Source organism: Arachis hypogaea, chromosome 8 (assembly GCF_003086295.3).
Source record: "Arachis hypogaea cultivar Tifrunner chromosome 8, arahy.Tifrunner.gnm2.J5K5, whole genome shotgun sequence".
Lineage (NCBI taxonomy): Eukaryota > Viridiplantae > Streptophyta > Magnoliopsida > Fabales > Fabaceae > Arachis > Arachis hypogaea.
In genome coordinates, this window is record NC_092043.1 from 15,322,586 (window position 1) to 15,343,092 (window position 20,507).

General features: G+C 23.8%; 1 protein-coding gene across 2 annotated transcripts; it reads left to right on the plus strand.

Annotated features, from left to right (window-relative positions):
- Positions 1–17,511: 17,511 nt before the first annotated feature.
- LOC112706282 (transcription factor bHLH93) lies at positions 17,512–20,507 on the plus strand. Of its 2 annotated transcripts, none has more exons than XM_025757507.3 (4): positions 17,512–18,238; positions 18,911–19,081; positions 19,174–19,341; positions 20,088–20,507. In XM_025757507.3, exons 1-4 carry the CDS (start codon positions 17,633–17,635, stop codon positions 20,172–20,174), a joined length of 1,032 nt encoding a protein of 343 aa, XP_025613292.1. In that variant the 5' UTR covers positions 17,512–17,632; the 3' UTR covers positions 20,175–20,507. The 2 variants fall into 2 exon arrangements, 1 of the variants encoding a protein (XP_025613292.1); XR_003155718.3 differs by having other exon boundaries at positions 17,523–18,238; positions 19,160–19,341.

The following is a 20,507-nucleotide window of genomic DNA, read 5'->3' on the forward strand; positions in this document are numbered from 1 at the left end:
AATAATTGTTCAAGACTTTGCTAGGGTTTGAGTCTTCAACAATAATTAATTTTCATATTTACATAAATATAATTTCCGATTCCACAAAATCTAAATTTCTAATGGAAAGGTTGGTATATATGTGACATGTAATAATTTTCAATGTATATTCTATATTTCATATTCGTAATTCATATGAGTGATTGGTTTTTAATATATATATGTAGTATGGTTAACTTTATATATATATATATATATATATATATATATATATATATATATATATATATATATATATATATATATATATATATATATATATGTATATATATAATATTTTTTTAAGTCAAATTCTAATTATGTCTTTCAAAAAGTATTTTTTTTAATAGCAGGTATATGAACATAGTTAAAACTTTCCATTTTTTCCTTTTGATTGTAGTCTAATATAATAACGTGAACCATTTATTCCTTTTAATAAAAAAATTAACATTAATAAAAAGTGTTAACTCTTAATATTTGTTTTAACAGAATTCAATAATAAATAAACTCTTGTTTGTTTATGTTACAAATACAAAATAGCCAAGGATTAACAATATTTTTGCTCAGCATTCTAGAATTTCACAAGCAACATAATGAATGATGGATTAGCACAGCTATATATACATAATGTTATTTACTACTATATATTATATCTAGTCTTTCATTCTTACTATATATACAGTCACCAACTTAATTATTTAAAGATGTATTTTTATATAGGTTTAATTATTATTATTCTGTTGGTCTCTATAATTTTGTGAAATTTTTAATTAGATTCCTATATTTTTTTTAATTAAGTTTTTGCACCAAAATTTTCTTTTTTCAATTGAGTTCTTACACTTTTTTTTCTTTTATTTAAGTCCTTATACTAATTCTTTTTTTTTTTAATTAGGTCCCTATAAAATTAAACCAATTACTACTAAAAAGGACTTAATTAAAAAAAATTTAGTGCAAAGACTCAATTAAAAAAAAGTATAAAGACCTAATTAAAAATTTTATAAAATTATAAAAACCATCAAAATACTTAAACCTTTTATATATATGTAAGAAAATCTCACTGATCATTTCCTTTAGAAAATGGATAACGAATTAACAACTCTCACCTTCCACAAACAATGTAAGATTTTAATTATATATTCTAGAGAACAAATCCAAACAAATTCAATATAATGGATTTACAAATAGATTCTGAAGATTTGATTTGCTAGCATCATAATTTAGCTTTGATTTGGTTTTGTCTTTAGTGTTCAAAATTTGAAAAAAAAAATCAGAGCTGGACAACTATATAATACTAATTACTTTAATTTTATAGCAAAAATGAGTTGTACACTTAATTAGTCAACCTAATACTTTTATAGCATCTTTTATTATGGTAGCTTTAATTTAATTTTTTCCATAATGAACAATATATTTCTGAACTTTAAGTCAATAATAATAATAATAATAATAATAATAATAATAATAATAATAATAATAATAATAATATTGCAATAATATAAAACTCTATGTATAACTACATGACAATGCTAAAGTTAACTCGGACAACTAGTTTATAATTACGGTAATTTGATGACAACTGTAACTAATTTAAATCTATTAGCTATAGGGAATAATTTGTCTATAATTTTTAAATATTATATTTGATATAATTATTTATTATTGCCTATAATTAATATTATTATCCACACGCGTTATTAGTTTACGGCCATAGATTTAGTCTACGAAACACACAAGTTGGATTACATAATATATATATATATATATATATATATATATATATATATATATATATATTATGATTTATAATTCATCACGAACCTATAAAATTGGATCCTTTATTTATCTACATAATCTTGTCTGATTTTTCTTAAGTTTGTCTTTTCCCAAGTTCCTCCTCCACATAAATTTGACTTAGAAATATTAGTTAGTTCAAATAATGATGTAGCCCAAAAGGACAAAATTAATGAAAACCTGGATCTAGTACGAAATAATAATAATAATAATAATAATAATAATAATAATAATAATAATAATAATAATAATAATAATAATAATAAAACAGTTTTTTTAACTATAACATTTGTTACAATAGATATAACTATTCATGAGCTTTTTTTTTATCATATTAAAATTAAAAAAATAATTTTATAATATAATATTAAAATTTATACTATTGAAAACTCTAAAGTTTGATTTTTGTTAAACTCAAAAAAAAAAAAAATTTAACGTAAGACAAAAGAAAAGAAAAAAAATTCAAAAAAAGTTTTTCTAAGAACATTTTTAGAAGCATAATAATTTATGTATTTTTTTAATCAATTTAACCTTTTCAATAGAGTGGTTTCATAATAGCATTAGATAAGATATATGAGGTCATTGTTTATTTCTTCATCACCATTATACAATAAGTTTAATTCAAATCTTGTTGTTAGGGTTTCATTAATGCTATGATATGATTCTATTTGAGCAGAAACATAATTCAATTTCAAAATTCAAATTGAGTGGATACGTGTGTTGATCGATCACTAGATTTTGTTTTCTTATATAAGGCTTCAATAATTAGTGTATACCAATTTTAGTTAATTAGTATCTTTGATCATCATTAAGGTTGTAGAATACGAATATGTACAATTGACCAGATTATAATTTATATAAAGACAACCTCATAATCAAGTGTCATGAAAAATCAATTGCTTTCTCCATCTTATAAAAGACAAAAGGCTAGATTACATTGTTATGCAAACCACCGAACATATTAGCTGCTGAATTTGCATGGAGTTAAAAACATGAATATCCCAACTCATCATCATGAGTCACAAGCACTTTTGGTTATGGATGACTTTATTCAAGTGGTAAATGGGATATTAAATTTTTTTTGTTGAAACATTGATAGTGTAATGAAATATATATATATATATATATATATATATATATATGGATGATCATTCAACTAGTAGGAGTGAAATATAATTTAGCAATGCGGAATTGATTAGATTGGTAAGCGAAATTGGTATCATTTAAACAAGTTTCTGTATTTGAGATTTTGTAATAATAATATTTGAGAGATAATAAAAAATTAGTCTAAACAATTTAAAATTATTTTATTTAATATTTATTAAAATAATTGTAAAATTTTAAATATAATAAATATATAATTATAGATATTATGTATATAAAATTATAAATATTTATATTATATAAGATATCTTTTGATATTGTCTGTTTAGTATTACTAATTTTATAAATATTTTTTTTCCTTCTAATATAGCAGCAACACATAATTAAAGGTTTGTATCTAAATATATATATATATATATATATATATATATATATATATATATATATATATATATATATATATTACGGTATCTCCTAACTCAATAAATTAAAGATTAATTTGTCATAAATTTGAGCACTATTTAAGGGCTAAATTTATCATTGATTAATAGATTATTGCTGCATACACAAAGTCAAATTTAAATTTCCAATACTTATTTAAATTGACTAAAAAGCTAACTATTAGACAAATCTAATTTAGTTATATCTATAAAATATTTAATGTTAGTAACATTTATATAAAAAAAAATAAATGGGCATAACTAAATTCCAAAAATTAGTCTAAAAGGTAAATGTTATTTCATATTTATAAAGGTCACAATTTTAAAATTTAACTTAAAGTATGAGAATTGTCTCAAACTTATAAAGATCATCAAATTATCAATTTTAAATAATGTAAAATTTAATACATATATCTCGCATTTAAAAACTTAAAAAGTAATATGAGATGGTCCAATAATAATGTTTCACTTTATTCTGATATCATCATATAAGAAATTAAAAGTAATTAAACATTTGAGTAATACTATATAAAGTATATACCCATTTTGGTCCTCAAAGAATTTTAAACTGGATACTTTAGTCCCCAACTAAAATTAATTACTCGATTGGTCCCTAACAATTAATTCCGTCAGTCACTTAGATCCTTTATTCCGTTAACTCTAACGGAGGATAAAATAGTCCTTGACAACTCTAACAAGAGACAAAATGATCCCTGACCCCTTTATTTAAAAACGACACTATTCTTTCCCAATTTTTATCATATCTCGCATAATCCTAACATTCATACTCTCCTTCTTCACCTTCACAATCTTCTTTTCCATCTTTTCCTTCCTCCTCTTTAGCTCCAAGATTAAGCCATGGTGTAATTGTCGCACGTGTCGCACCTATCTCAACATGTCATGGACCACACACTTCCTAAATCTTTGTGACTGATACATCCACCTCCTCTGCACTTCACCCACCAAAAGCATCCACTTCCACGTCTTCGATAACATCACCTCCAACCCCGACACGTCCATGACATCCTCAAGACCAAATTCCACAACTACTTCAAGGGCACACCTTTCTCCACTCTCCGGCAAGCAATATAGATTATTGGACATTAGGATATCATGAGAAGATTCTCCTTCGAAATCATATGCAAATTCTCATTTGAAATAGACACCGAGTGCTTCATTCCTTCTTTTTCAGAGTCCAAGTTGGCAGACAGCTTCGACCTCGCATTTAAGCTATCAGTACAACGAGCAATGTCGCCGTTGCCGCTCATATGGAAACTGAAGTGATTACTGAACATTGGTTCAGAGAAGAAGCTGAAGGAAGCGATCAGAGTGGTGGACAATGTGGTCATGAAGATGATAGGGCAAAGGAGGAGGGAGATGGCAACGACGACGACGGGTCTTAACAAATCAGACTTGTTGTCTAGATTCATGGGATCCATCGAAGACGATAACTAGTTGAGAGACATAGGCATTAGTTTCTTGAGTATGAATTGGTTGAGAACAAGTCGAGAATTTTTTTTCTTGTGAACATTAAATTTATAGAGTGTGCATTGTATATTTTGAAGCTACAGTGTTATACTGCTAGTGTTATGCGAGATATGATGGAAATTAGGAGAGAACAATGTCGTTTCCGAATAGAGGAGATCAGGGACTATTTTGTCCCCTATTAGAGTTGTCAGGGACTATTTTGTCCTCTGTTAAAATTAACGGAGTAAAGGACCTAAGTGACTGACGAAATTAATTGTTACGGACTAATCGAGTAATTAATTTTACTTGGGGACTAAAGTGTCGAGTCTGAAATTCTTTGAGGACCAAAATGGGTATATAGTCTACTATATAATTAACAAAATTTATTATGTTTAGTCAATATTTAATCAACACTTTAAATATTAACTACTAAATTTTTAATTTTAATAATATAAAAATAAAATATTAATTAATTATTGACTAATATTAATAAAAAGTGTATGTTAACCCTAATATTTCTGAAGCTAATTATTATTATCAAACTTTCAATAAAATACGTGAAACTTAGGTAAGAGAAGAACTAGTCATTGATCTCATAGAAGAGCATATATGATCGGTCTTTAAGAGAATCTGGACTCAACAATGTTCCAAAGATATGTGAGCCATAAAATACTAACAATTTGGTAGGAAGCCACTTCAATAATATTCCTCGTCCATCAAATTAAATTACAACAACAAACACTTGATGATGAGTTCCAATATAGGTGGATCTATATATATATATATGATTGATGACCAAAGTTGTTGTGCACTGTTCAAGTTTGACACATAATAAAAGATCCATAGTAATATATATAGTGGTTTTTTAATGGATTAATTTTATAGATAACAACATAATTAATCAGCAATTTGATGTGTAACATATATTTTTCTTCTTTTTCTCGGTGTAATTAAGCATTATTCACGCATGCCATGATGCCATCAACGAACAATCTTCAAGGATACTCATCATGTGGCTGCTGAAATATTGAAGCTGGAATATATATGTTGCAAACATTAACTAAAACATACAATAAGGGTGTCACAATTTTTTTTTAACTAAAAATAGAGACACTCAAATTCGTGACCTTTAAAGTAGCGTTTAGTAAAGAAATAGAGATGAAAAGACTAAGACTAAAAGACAAAGATTGAAATAAATCTTAGTATTTTGTTTAGTGTAAAGTGGGAGACAGAAATTGAAATAAGAATAAAACTTTAATTAATTTGTACAAAGAATAAAATTGAAATTAATTAATTGAAATGAGGATATTTTAGGTATAAAATGTTATTAAAGTTTCAGTTTTCATCTCTAAAAATTTTAGTCCTCTATGTCCCTACTTTTTGAAAGTACTGAAATACTGAAATACTGAACCAACAAATATGATATTGAGTCTCAATCTCTCAATTTCTGTCTTAGTACCTCAAAACAAACACTATTAAAGCTGCATTTGTTTATTATCTTTTAAATACATGGACACAGACACAAATACACAAAGAGACATATACACAAAGATACACAAATTTTTTATTGTGTTTGGTGATACTGAACAAGACACACAGTATAAATTAAATATCAAGTTTACCTTATATCATCACCAATAAAATAAGGACAAGAGTAAATTACTAAGGATAAAAGAATAAATATTTGTATTTCATCAATGTGTCTTCGTGTTTCATCTTTTTTGAAAAATACCAGATATATGTATTTTATGTATATTTATATGTCACAGTGTCTTTTAAAAATCCGTATTTCAGCAAACAAACGATAAACGTGTACCACTATATCTATGTATTAATATCTATGTATTAATGTCTATGTCTCATCAAACAAATGCAGTATAATAAATATAAAAAGATTGTACCATTTGACAAGAGTGTCGCAATTTATTATTTCTTATTTTTATAGAGATATTAAATGAAAGTTGTCTGCAATAATTAAAGAGCGCATTTCATTTGCTGGTATGCGTATAAGAGTTTGATTACAGTGCGGTAAAAAGAATTTATTATTTTATTACGATCAATTTAATTATTTTAGTAATTAATTATTTTATTATATTAAAAAATACATAAAATAATATATATTGTTATATATATATATATATATATATATATATATATATATATATAAAATTGATTTAATGACTAATTTTTTATATTTACGTAACATTATTTTGATGAAAAGAGTAAAAGCAAATATTAAAATTAAAAAAAAAAAGATCACCGTACAGGAACACATATTTAGTATTCATAAAAATGTTGAGTTAATCACCCAAAAAAAATTGAGTTAACTATTTTGTTATGAAATGTTTGATTATCTTATTAGTAGTTGATTGTTTCGTTAGAAGAATGTGTGAAAATTTCGGATTATCATATTAGTATATATATATATATATATATATATATATATGAAAATTTCGGATTATCTTATTATCATAAAAAGAATGTTTGATTATCTTATTAATATATATGAATATATACAAATACATGTTTTGGATTATTTTTAATATTTTTGAAGCATTTTTGTTAAAATATATTGACAAAGCTCAAAATTTAGGGTTTCTCTTGGAATTTATTTTCATTTTTTGTTTTTATTTTTGGTTTTTTTTATCTATTTTAAGAATTTTGATGAAGAAAAAAAAAACAGTTTATTTTACTATTTGAAGTTTTTTTTAACCATAAAACTTTAATTACAGAAAATAATAGTAAATGAAAAAAGAAATCATGTCCTTCTTATAATTTTCTTCACTTATGTAACAATAGTATTCTACATGATATATGCACCAGTCACTTGATTTTGTTTTGCAACTTGTTTAACTCATTCAAATTTTTTAGACAAGACAATACTTGAGATCATCATTCAAAGATCTTAAACACCTACTTAATTTTTTAATTTATGGGTTAGTTTACGTGACATTGTTTTTATTAGATAAATAAAAATCTTCTTTTAATAAAAAAGGAATTATTTTTTTTATGAGTTTTGTTATGATAATTTTTTTAGTAAAATGACCCTCAAAATTCAAAATCCTAAACTTTGAATATATAATTATAAAAAAACAGTGGTGTATTGTTTTACAATATAATAAGGATGATGAAAATGTTTTATGATTTTTCATTTTACTTTTTTGTGTTGAATCTTTTTGAATTTACACTTTTCTTTATGAAAAAATTATTTGAATCTAATAAATTAGTAGTAGGTTTTTTTATGCATTCAACATTGTTGAAAATCTAATATTTTGACAAAAATATTTTATTTTTTTAATTCTTAATATGCACATTAATTCTTCGTTAGCACTTATGTTGTTATCCTAGTGGCTAATATCTTTTAAAAAATATTCATTTTTTAAATTTGTTTTTGAAAAATTTTATCAATTAAATTTGATTTTTTAAAGATTATAAATTAATCATTTTTATCCTTCTTCAGTCACTTAATTAATAGTTTTCGTCAAATGATTAATAACATGAAACACTAACTCACATCATATATGATATCTGGCAAATTTAGTAAGACACTAAATAAATATATTTATAAAAATCTATCAATTTAGTGTTCTTAAGTTATATTAGAATTAAGGTTTATATAATTAAAAAAATATACTAAATTGATAGATTTTTATAAACATATTTGTTCAACATCCAATTGAACATGTGAAGTGTCATATGTATGTTATTAGTTAACATTATATATCATCAATTGTTGATGGAAATTATTAATCGTGTGACAGAAGAATAAAAATGATTAATTAATTTTTTTTGAGGACTAGTTTGATTGATAAAATATTTTAGAGACGAATTTGTAAACTGAGTTATTTTTTAAGGACTAATTTAACAATTAACCCTGTGTATACATGTATAATCATTTCACTAAATACATCGGTTCAAGCAAATAGCTACAATTTTAGAATCAGATGGCGGTAATTTCTAACCGCCACAAAACAAATAGCGGCGGTTGGTCAACCGCTCCAATATTAGGCGATGCTAATTAGTCAATATTAACTAATTTTAAAATTTAGGTTTATAATTTAAAATTTGAGGTTAACAGTTTATGATTTAGATTTTTAGAATTTAAGATAAATAAAATAATTTTAAAAATATATAATATTTTTTGAAAAAAAAATAGCTTCTTAGCATTATTTAAAAAATAATGATAATAATGTTGGGAACTAATATTTTTTTATCAATTTTAAACAATACTTTAAATTAACACTTCATTTTAACATTATTATAATTTAAGATTTTGAATTTAAAATTTAGAATTTAATTTTTAATGTTTAAAGTGAACTAAATATTTGTAAAAAAAAATAAATTTTGCTGGTTATCATGTATGTAGTATTTCTTATAAATAAATAAATAATAAATAAAGAAAAGCCAAAAAAAAAAAAAAAAAGACAAAGCTTCTTGGCAAAAGAAGATTTAGAACTACATTCACTTAATTAAACTTCACATGGTTAGAAAGTACGAATACAAACCCATAATTGTATAGCTAATTAAATCCAAAATCTATAACAACCCAATTAGCTACTATATCTATATCTACAAAATAGTAATTATAGTTGCAAGAAACGATGACCTAGCTAAGCTACCCATTCAACAGAAGAAGCAAGCTAAGGTAAGGTTGTTTTTCTTTCATTATTAATATATTAATACTGCATACTGTGTGTAATGCAATGGATTTTATAGCTTTTTTAGACACTTAAAACAAAGTTTAATTATTCGGTTAGTTTTTATAGTTTTATAAAATTTTTAATTAAGTTTTTATATATTTTTTTAATTGATTCTTTGTATCAAATTTTTTTAATTAGGTTTTTATATTTTTGTTCTCTTTATTTGGATTCTTACACTATTTTTTTTAATTGAATTTCTATATAATTAAATCAATTACTATTATAAGAAACCTAATTAAAAAAAATTAACGCAGAAACTCAATTAAAAAAAATATAGAAATCTAATTAAAAATTTTGTAAAATTATATAAAAACCAACAAAATAATTAAACCTTAAAAACAATCTACGGTTTTATTATTATTATTATTATTATTATTATTATTATTATTATTATTGGTGCCTAGCTAGTAACCAAAACAAATGGATACTAGAAGACAAAAAAGTGGGAGATTAGTGGTTTTGGTGATATATATAGAAAATGAAAATCAAAGAAACTAACATAAGATATTGTGGGCTGTGATGAAAACCTGAATTAAAAAACTGGCTTTTGAGAAAACCATGCATATATGATATTATTAGTGGTGTTAGGGTGGTAGGAACAAAATGCCGCGGTTTTCTCACACAACCATTATCAACCATATCAATTCACAGCCACACATATATAATTTTTATTTTTTTATTTTTATTTTTTTTCCCCTACTGTGCCCCTCGTGTGTGTGTTTCCTTCACCCTCCTTATTAATTTGTCACTTTCTCTTCCAAGTTTCATACTCATTTCATAATAAAAAATTGGTAGGTGTACTCTATGTATCTGAAAGTAGTGTAACGTGAACAAAAGAAAAACATTATATTATAAATTTTCACTAAACTTTAAATTTTAAATTTTAAATCAATTTAACTAAAAAGTAATTTTTTAACTAATATAAATCAACTTTTTTTAATCATTTTTATTCTCAATTGTAAATTTTTAATTTTTAATTTTAAATCATAAATTTTAAATTCTTTAAAAAATTAAAATTAAAAAATTAATTTTATAATAAAAAATTAATTAATATTAACTAATAAAAAAATTAACTTCTTATATTTATTTATTCTAAATTCTAAATTCTAAATCCAACTGATAAAAGATTAAAAATTCACAAATATAATCAAATTGAATAAAATCTCAACTCAAAATCTCAAATTGATGAAATTAAAAGGATGTGAGGATTTGATCCAATATGTAAGTAAGTTTAACCGGAATTGACCTGGTCAAACCATAATATGTGGATATGATTAATGAGTTTTTGGGTTTGGATTAAAATTTTCACACCTTTTTAATTTGTTAAACAAAAATGGATTATTCCACTCATGTTCATATCTCTTCTAATAATTAAGTGAAATATAAATTAGTATATAGTATCACAAATTACATTCTATATAAATAATTTTACATTTAAGTTAATTTTTAATTTGTATCCAAATAATAACACATATTGTGGATTAGACATACTGGTATTATTAATATATGAGTTTAATTTTCATATACTGACAGCATAAAATATCTTATACAATCGTGTAATTATAATTAATTTTTTTAATGATTATTTATATAATTAATATAAAAAGTAGTTATTTTTATTAATGTGACACACATAACGTATATAAAACGGTTTAATGCAGTACACCAAAATTAAATTTTTAATATATTTAATCATAGTCTCTCTCTTCATCTTAGAGAAGAATCATATATACAAATACTAGTAAAACTGAGTGAAATATTTAACAAATGGTTTACATTTTGAATAACAAGTTATTAAAAGAATGAAGAAAAAAGAAAAAGAAAATTTGTATTCAAATAAAAGGTTTTAGGTTTCTATGATGAGCTGACAGGATATTATATATTTCTACGTATAAGGTACAAATATGACAATAATTTTATTAATTAATAAGTCATCACAACAGCTAATGCTAATAAATCTAAAACCTTCCTTTTGCAAAGGGCCACAACGTTTACATATACATAAATATATAATTCAATAAAATTAGAAAACCAAATACTTATTAATTAATAATTAGTAAGTGGCTGAGTGAGGGGTCAGTTATTGTCGGGTGGTTTATGAGAAATCCGCCATTTGTTTTGGTGTTTGGCTGATTAAAATTCCAATTAATGTGATATCATGGACATTAATCATACTTTATAATTTTATTTATTTATTTATTTTGCAGCTACTATTCGTGAGGAAACTGATTAAAATAAGACACGTGTGCTCAGGATCTTATATATAGGAGCTTTAATATTGTACCTTTGACTAGTTAATAAATTTCACATAGGTTTTTTTTCTTGATTAAATATTTAAGAGTTTAATTTTAATGTATTGATAGTATTATATAATTGCATTCATTTTTTTAGATGATAATTTATGCAGTAATATAAAATGTAATTATTTTTATTAATGTGACGTTATATAATTAGGTATATGTATAAAATTATTTTATACTAACTACAGTACATTAAAATTAAATTTAATTTTTAATATTAGTATATTTCTTAAAACTCAATAAATATATGGGAATCTGCCTTTTTTTTAAAAAATTAACAAAATACCAATATAATATATTAATGAAACTAAAATTTACCTTATGCAAATTAATTAAATTTTTTTTTACTAAAAATAAAAAAACTTGAATCTACGATTTTTTAGATAAATATAAGAAACTGCTATATCATTTGAACTATAACTCATTGACACAAATTAATTAAACTTTAAAGTACATTAGTTAAACTATAAATCAATAATGTGTTTCTAATATTAATAAAGGCTTATTTATTATTTTCATTGCAATTTAGTAATAGTTACTGATTAATAAAACGAAATGATTTTGCTTTTCCCTAGCTAGATCAATCGAAAAATAGAGAGAATCCCACAACAATATAGCAGTTCCTAAAGAAGGAGGAAAAATAATAGTAAAATGGACATCATAATCACAAGAATATCAATATCAACAAACTTTCAATATCTAATATATATTTTAGCCACGTAATCGGGTTCCCATGTTCGTGAAGGAATATGGGATTTCAACAAATCTAAATGGGGACGCTTTCATTAATAGAAATTAGAATTTTCAAAGACAATAGAGGAATTGTTTAATAATAATTAAGTACTTAAGTATGTTAAAAATCTGTTATTATCTATAAAGAAAGAGGAATGCTAGATATGTCATTAGAATTTATTGTTTTTTATCAGCAATTAATTAATTATCAGTGATTAAAAATATACAATAAAATATAATGTTGAGTTATTAGATTAAAAAATTCTATTAAAAGAATTAAAATAATAATTAAGTAATCACTAAAAATAATAAATTTTGATAGTCTTTTAACATTATTTTTTATAAAAAAAGTTCAGTTAATTGAGTTAGTTATGATAAAAAGTATAAGAGAATAATATTTTTTTGAACCACGTAAATAATATAGATTAAAAAAAAGAAAGTTAGTTTAATTTTAAAAATTAAATTTTAAATTAATTAGATTTAATCATAATTTTAATTTTTTTATTTTTGTCATAACCATTCTCTTGTAATTTTGTGTTGCTGCCGCCGATGTATCACAATTCCAGTGTTTTTTGTTGTTGTTATCTTATTACTTGTTTTTTATTAACTAAATCAGATGTTGATTTTATTGAATAATTGAATATATAGTTCTTTTCATTCTAAAGTGGATATTTATTTGAATATACTATTGATATTTTACTTGATTTACTTGATTTTGCATATACCGACAGGATATTTATTTTACTATATATGCGCACAGATCATTTTTTTACTAAGATATTAAAAATAATTTTTTAAAAATTAGCTAATATTAATTAATAGATAAATAATTTCTTAATTGTATTCTTAAAGAAATTGCACTAGAAATAAGCTTGACTCATCATTGTGCTAAACTTTAATTTCACAAGTTCGGTGAAGGGTAGGTAATGGTTGATATATATTCCATGCATGCATGGTTGATCATATTTGATTCAAACCATGATTGCTGTGAAAAATTCTAAAAGGAAACATCGTATCTATCTGAATTTCAAACTTGATTGTGGAAAAACTTTAGCAATAGTAAAAGCAAGGCAGTTTCTTCTTTAATTTATTAATTCTTTTTAGGGTTTCTCTGTTCATAGCAAAATCTTTTTGTCGATCATGAAAATCATTGAAAAGAAATGACACGAAAAAACAAATAACTTGCAAAATTATAAAAACAATATTATATAAATTAAATCTAATAACACACATCTTAGAAACTGATCGTAATATTTTAATTCAGTTATAGGGTTTATTTGGGCGTGATTTTTGAAAAAAAATTTTAAATAATATTTTTTTAAAATATTTTTTTATAAAAGTAAAAATAATTTTATATTTAAATATTTTGTGTAAAAAAATCTTTTTATTTATCAATTATGTTTGGATAAAATAAAATAAAAATATTTTTTTCATTATTTATTATGTGAAAAACATATTTTTTAAAATTTTTTTTTTAAAAAATATAAATTTTAGTTTCACAAATAAAATATTTTTTTATTTTTTTAGTTTTTACTATTAAAAATTTGGTAAACACACTAAAAAATAAAAAAATATCTTTTTATTAAAAAAATATTCTTTTATCAATATAATAACGTTCAAACAACCACATAATACACGTACAAAAATATCATTAGGTTGTTATTAATGCTAACACGTACATGTGTCTTAATTAGATTCTACACAGTAACAAGATAACTAGAAAGTGACTTATATTTACCTATTGGCATTTCAGGATACAATAATTTTATGCTCTTAAGAAGAAAATGACAATGCTTTTAAAATCAAGAGATCATTAGTATAAACTTTTACCAACGGTTCAGAATCCGTGACTTTATATGGATACACTCAGATACAATAAAGAAAATATTTATTTTTTCTTTAAAACTATAGAACTATTGTAACTAGTATACCACTAATAATTAGTTTTGGTTTGACGTTCTAGCATTTAAATTATTATTTTCTGTCTCTAATGTTTATTGAATATCTTATTATCAGTTATTGATTTATCTATTTTTAGATGTTTAAACAATTTTCATACATGGGGAACATGCCATTAATAAGTCATAAACCAAAAATGAGCCAAAAGGGTATGCTAGAAAATTGTTGTATGTCTATGATGACACAGACGTTACATACTCCTACATTATTATTATTATTATTATTATTATTATTATTATTATTATTATTATTATTATTATTATTATTATTATTATGAAAAAATTTAGGGGCCAGTAATTTTATTGCATTTTAGCCAGCATGTAACCAGCAAGTAGCAAAAAAATGTGAGTCATTAGATGAAATCTCACACCAATCTCACACCATCAAATCATCATTGATGGCTAATTGATAACTATCAATCACAAATATTGCTGTCCCCTAGTATTGCTCTATTATTATTATTATTATTATTATTAATGTAAACCAAATATATATATGCCTAGTATGACTCATTCATAAGATAATTGTATTACAATGTTACTATATTATGTCTAAAATTATAGAGGGTCACACTATCATATCCTACTATTGCCATATGGCTGGGCTGAGAATGAGGGTTCTATACTGCATTTCCTTATTTAAAAAAAAAATATTTTAAAGTTTAGGTTATTTTTAGCGGTTATTTATTTTATTTTTGAAGATAATAAAAATAGACATTAATATATTTGTTAGTAATTAGATATTAATTATCTTATATTTTGTTGTTAAAAGATTTTAGCAATAATTATATAGTTACCAGTAAAAATCTTTTTAATAGCCACAAAAATTACATAATTGTCATTATAACATATACTAATAATGACAAATCTATAGTTATCACAAAACATAAGTTAAATAAGACATATAATAATTTATATTTATCACTAAATATATTTTTTTTTTGCAGTGAATATTAATCTTCTAACTATTATTCTCTTTATGATTAAAACTTGAATTCTTCCTATTGTGGTAGTGGGCTTTAATTTTATTCTAAAACTATGATAAGTATATATTAAATTAGCTATCAAAACTAATTACCAATATAAAATATATGTTAAAATATAAATATATATTAAAAATAAATTAAACTATACATGTATATATTTATACATAAATATATTAATAATTTATTTTAGTGATTAATTTTAGTGTACGAATAACATTTTTGTTATTCTATTACTCTATACGTATATGTAAATTAGATATTAACTGAAAACTCAATTATACTATATAAATACAAAAAATTAGGTACAATAATCAACCATTATATATGAATACATATTTAGTACTCATAAAAAGTTTAATTATTTTGTCATGATGCTAAAAGAATCTAAGTGTAATAATAAAGAGCTTCATTGGCTATATTAGCTTTTGCTATATTTTTGTAATTTTCTTTTGTTTGTCTCTGTTTTTTGTAAACCAGTACTTATACATAAAAATAAATGAATAACTAATATATATGATGCAATATCATATCTTTCAAAAAAATATCTATGTCATTTACCAAAAAATTATGGAGTATATAAAAAAAGAAAAGTTTAGGACTAGCAATTTTATTAAGTTATGATCTAACCAACAAAAAAAAGTAAGTTATTAGATAAAATTTTATACCAATTTCACACCATTAAAATCATTATTAATAGTTACTTGATGACTACAAATCATAAAAATTATTGGCCCTAATACTCTTCATAAATTCAAAATCTTAATACTTATTTAAAAAAAACGAAAAAATTAACTATTCCACCAATTTAATTCGATTGCATGTACGATTTGTATCAAGTACATTGAATGCATGGTATATAGGGTAGTAATTAATTAGTAGTGCTATAGTAGTGTAGGGGAAAGAACAAAACAAAACAAGACCACCAACTCATTTGAATTTTGTGAGGCTAAGCCAAACTTTGGAAGCATTTGGAAAGTGGGACCCAAAGTGAAAAAAGTTTTGAGAAAGAGAGATAGAAGGACAAAATTCACATTGCAATGCTTTCAACATACAAAGAACCTGACATGATAAATTGATAATAACTAATGAGTAGTAGTAGCTCCATCCTTTTTGGTTCCACATAACCCTGTGGGTCAAACTTTCCAGCACAAATGCCCAATTAAATAATATATATTATGTTTCGGATTGTAGAGATTTGGGGCAAAAAGACATAAATACCCCTGTTCCTGCTTCCATGGATCAATATATATAGCAGATTTGAAAATTGAAATAATAATGAAAAAATACACTAATATTAATTAATAATGTTATCTAAACATAATTATTAACTTATTATAGTATTTCATGTGTTAGTGTATTATTGTTACTATTTTATTAATGACATGAATTTTGTGTTACACTTAAATTTGTTTAGTTGTGAATTGATAATGTATTGACTTAAATTACACAAACAACTATGTTAACAAATATTTATCAAAATAATTTCCATTTTCTGTCCTTCCCTGTTATTATTATTATTATTAAGAAACGTTACATAATTAATAAATATTATTATTTTTTATTAATATTTAATTAGTAATAATTTATATCAAAATTTTATACATAAAAATATATAATTTATATTTATATTTATCAGAATTTACACACATAAATCAATATAATTTGTATTTATATTTTTTAGAATTTACACACATAAATTAATGAAATTTATTTATTAAAAATAATTTAATATTTATACTGATCAAATAATAACAAAAAATATTAAAAATTACTGACTCAAATTATTAAAATTATTTGTTATTATTATACTATTAAATTATATTTTTAGGATAAAAAATAATTAAATTATTATTATTATTAAATGACTAATTTTATATAAAAATAATAATTAAATAAACTTATTTAATTAAATTAATTAATATAATAACGCTATTCAATATATTAACTATTATCTTTATATAATACAGATTTGCGTGTGATTATATATGTAGCTTATTAATTGATGCAGAAGACAGCATTTTATACATAGTATATTTCATATAATAATGAACAAGGTTTTGTGTATTGGCCTATAAATTCTGAGTGAGTAGTGATAGTTCCACATACATTATTCTCATTTCTCAAGCCACTTCAATAATGGAGATCTTCTATGACGATCACCATGATTTCTTAGAGGAACTCATGGCTCTAAGAAGAGAAACATTCACGGAAACCAATTACAACAACACCACCACTTTTCATTCTTCTTTTCCCCCAAACTCTTCTTCTTCTTCTTACCAACAAGAAGATCTTATTCTTTCTCATCAAATTTATGACGACAACAACTTCTTCAACCAAATATATGATTCCTTGTTGTTTGACGAACAATCTCCGCCGCCATTGATGATGGATCATTATTCTTCTTCCTCGTACTACAGTAATAACACCAGCAGCAACCTTGATTCTTATTATCCTCCATTGTCGTTCATGGAAGAAGAGGAGCTTCAGAATTTGGAGATTGAAACGGCAACAAGGTGTAAAGTGGAGCCAGTAGTAACTGTAACTTGCTGTGATTCTGAGTCCCCTGCTGCGATTTTCAACGCAGATTCTGTCATGGGAAATAAGGAAATTAGAAAGAACAACAGGTCAACAAAGAAGGTTGTGGGTCAACCCTCCAAGAATCTTATGGCGGAAAGGAGAAGAAGAAAGAGACTTAATGATAGACTCTCAATGCTAAGAGCCATTGTCCCCAAGATTAGTAAGGTATGAATGTACTCTACCGTAATAAGACTCGAACTCGCGAACTCCAGATGAATATAGAAAAATTGAGTACAGGTCGATTTGATTCGGGTTTATGGTAAAATTAGAATCGAACCGATCAAAATATAATTGATTCGGTTTGGTTTGAATTTGTATTTTTTTTGTACATGTACCCGAACCAAACCAAATTGATTAAGAACGAATTAGTTCGCAGATTGGTTCGGATTCCACATCTTCAGAACCAATACCTAAACCAATTATTAATAAAGACTATCGGTTTGGTTCGGGTTGAATCCGATTACCTGTTAGTTCCAAACCAATTTAATTGATTCGATTCGAGTTCAAATAGGTAATCGGATATCCGTGCTCACCTCTATTAGCATCTTAAACTTTTTAATTAGTCAAAAGTAAAATATTATTTTTATTCGTAAAATTTTAAAATATTGATAAATTTATTTATGGATAAATAAAATTAACTCTATATCTATGAAAAACGAAAAAGTTTAAAATATTGAGAAACTTTTACATACTAATAAAATTAATGTTTTGAGTATTTTTATCATGTAAAATTTATTTGATGTGAATACAAAATTTAGTTTCGTTTATTCATGGTTAAAAATGATGGTTTATTCGTAATTTAACTATGTTTATTATTTGATAATACTCATGTCAAAGATGGATAGAACATCAATACTTAGAGACACCATTGATTACATAAAAGAGCTTCTAGAGAAGATCAACAATTTGCAACAAGAAGCTGTAAAAGTTGAAGATTCAAACATGGCAGGTGGCATTTTCAAAGATGTAATTAAACCAAATGAAATCTTGATTAGAAATTCACCCAAGGTAATATATATTATAATAATATAACAATTTTCTTTTTTTTTTCCAATAATACCCTTTTGATTAGTAATAAAATGAAAGGTTTTAAATAACAGTTTGAGGTTGAGAGGGGTGTGGATAATACAAGGGTTGAGATTTGCTGTGCGGGGAAGCCAGGAATGTTGCTTTCAACAGTTAACACCTTGGAAGCATTAGGCCTTGACATTCAACAATGTGTTATAAGCTGTTTCAATGATTTCACAATGCACGTTTCTTGCTCAGAGGTACATATATTAATTACATTTTTTTTTTCTTTTTTTCATCTTCTATACACTATTGTTGTGTAAATCTCTTTTGTATACAATTCATTCTTTATACTAAAAGTGATCAATAAAAAAAATTTAATTATTCTGTTAGTTTTTATAGTTTCACTAAATTTATAATTTAGTTTTTATATTTTTTTAATTAGGTTCCTTCACAATTTTTAATTTTGTAATTAAGTTATTTTCGTATCAAAAATATTAAAATGAAAGGAATATACTTTCCAAAAAATATACGTGGTCAAAGATTTAATTAGATTTTTAATTGTTGGTACCTTTAATTTGTTGAGAAATATTTTGTTAACTCTAATATTTTTTACACTGTTAAAGACTTAATTACAAAATTAAAAGTGGTATACAGACTCAATTGAAAGAAAAAGAAATATAAGAATCTAATAATTATAAATTTAATAAAACTATAAAAATTAACAGAATAATTAAACCTAAAAAAATTTAAAAAAATTACTATAAATAAATGTAAAAAAAAAGTGTATAAAAAGTGATGTAAATATTTTTTTTTTCTTTTTGTGTAATTTTTTATAATACGAAAGACAATTTTTTTATCTCACCTTATCTTTTTTATCAGTAATTTTTATTATCAAAAGTAGAAGGCGTATAAAAGAAAAGAAATGTAGGGTGCAAAATATCATTTTCATTTCTTGTGACTTATAGTATTTTTATTAATTTGTTATGTTTTTGTTGAAGAACAGGAACCAGAGCAAAGGGCAATGCTGAGTTCTGAAGATATAAAGCAAGCGTTATTTAGAAGTGCTGGATACGGAGGAAGATGCTTGTGAGAATGAATAAAAGTTATGAAAAAAATTCACAAATTAAATGTATTCAAATAGTTAATTTATTTATTAATTAGCTACAGTTTCATACATTGCTTCAGAGGAGATTCCGTTAGTGCCAATCGGTTTTGTTGTTCTCTTGTGCCTAAAACAAGAGATATTTTTCTTCCTTTCTTTATTCCCCCTTTTTTATTTGAGAATTTCGCAAAAATATTTTCTTGATGAGGTTAATTGCAATTTACAAGTTAATTTGCATATCGTTCAAGAACTGTATATGTTTTTGCAGATGTAATAATAATGTGATACAATTTATTAACGAGAAAGAGTATAGTTATGATC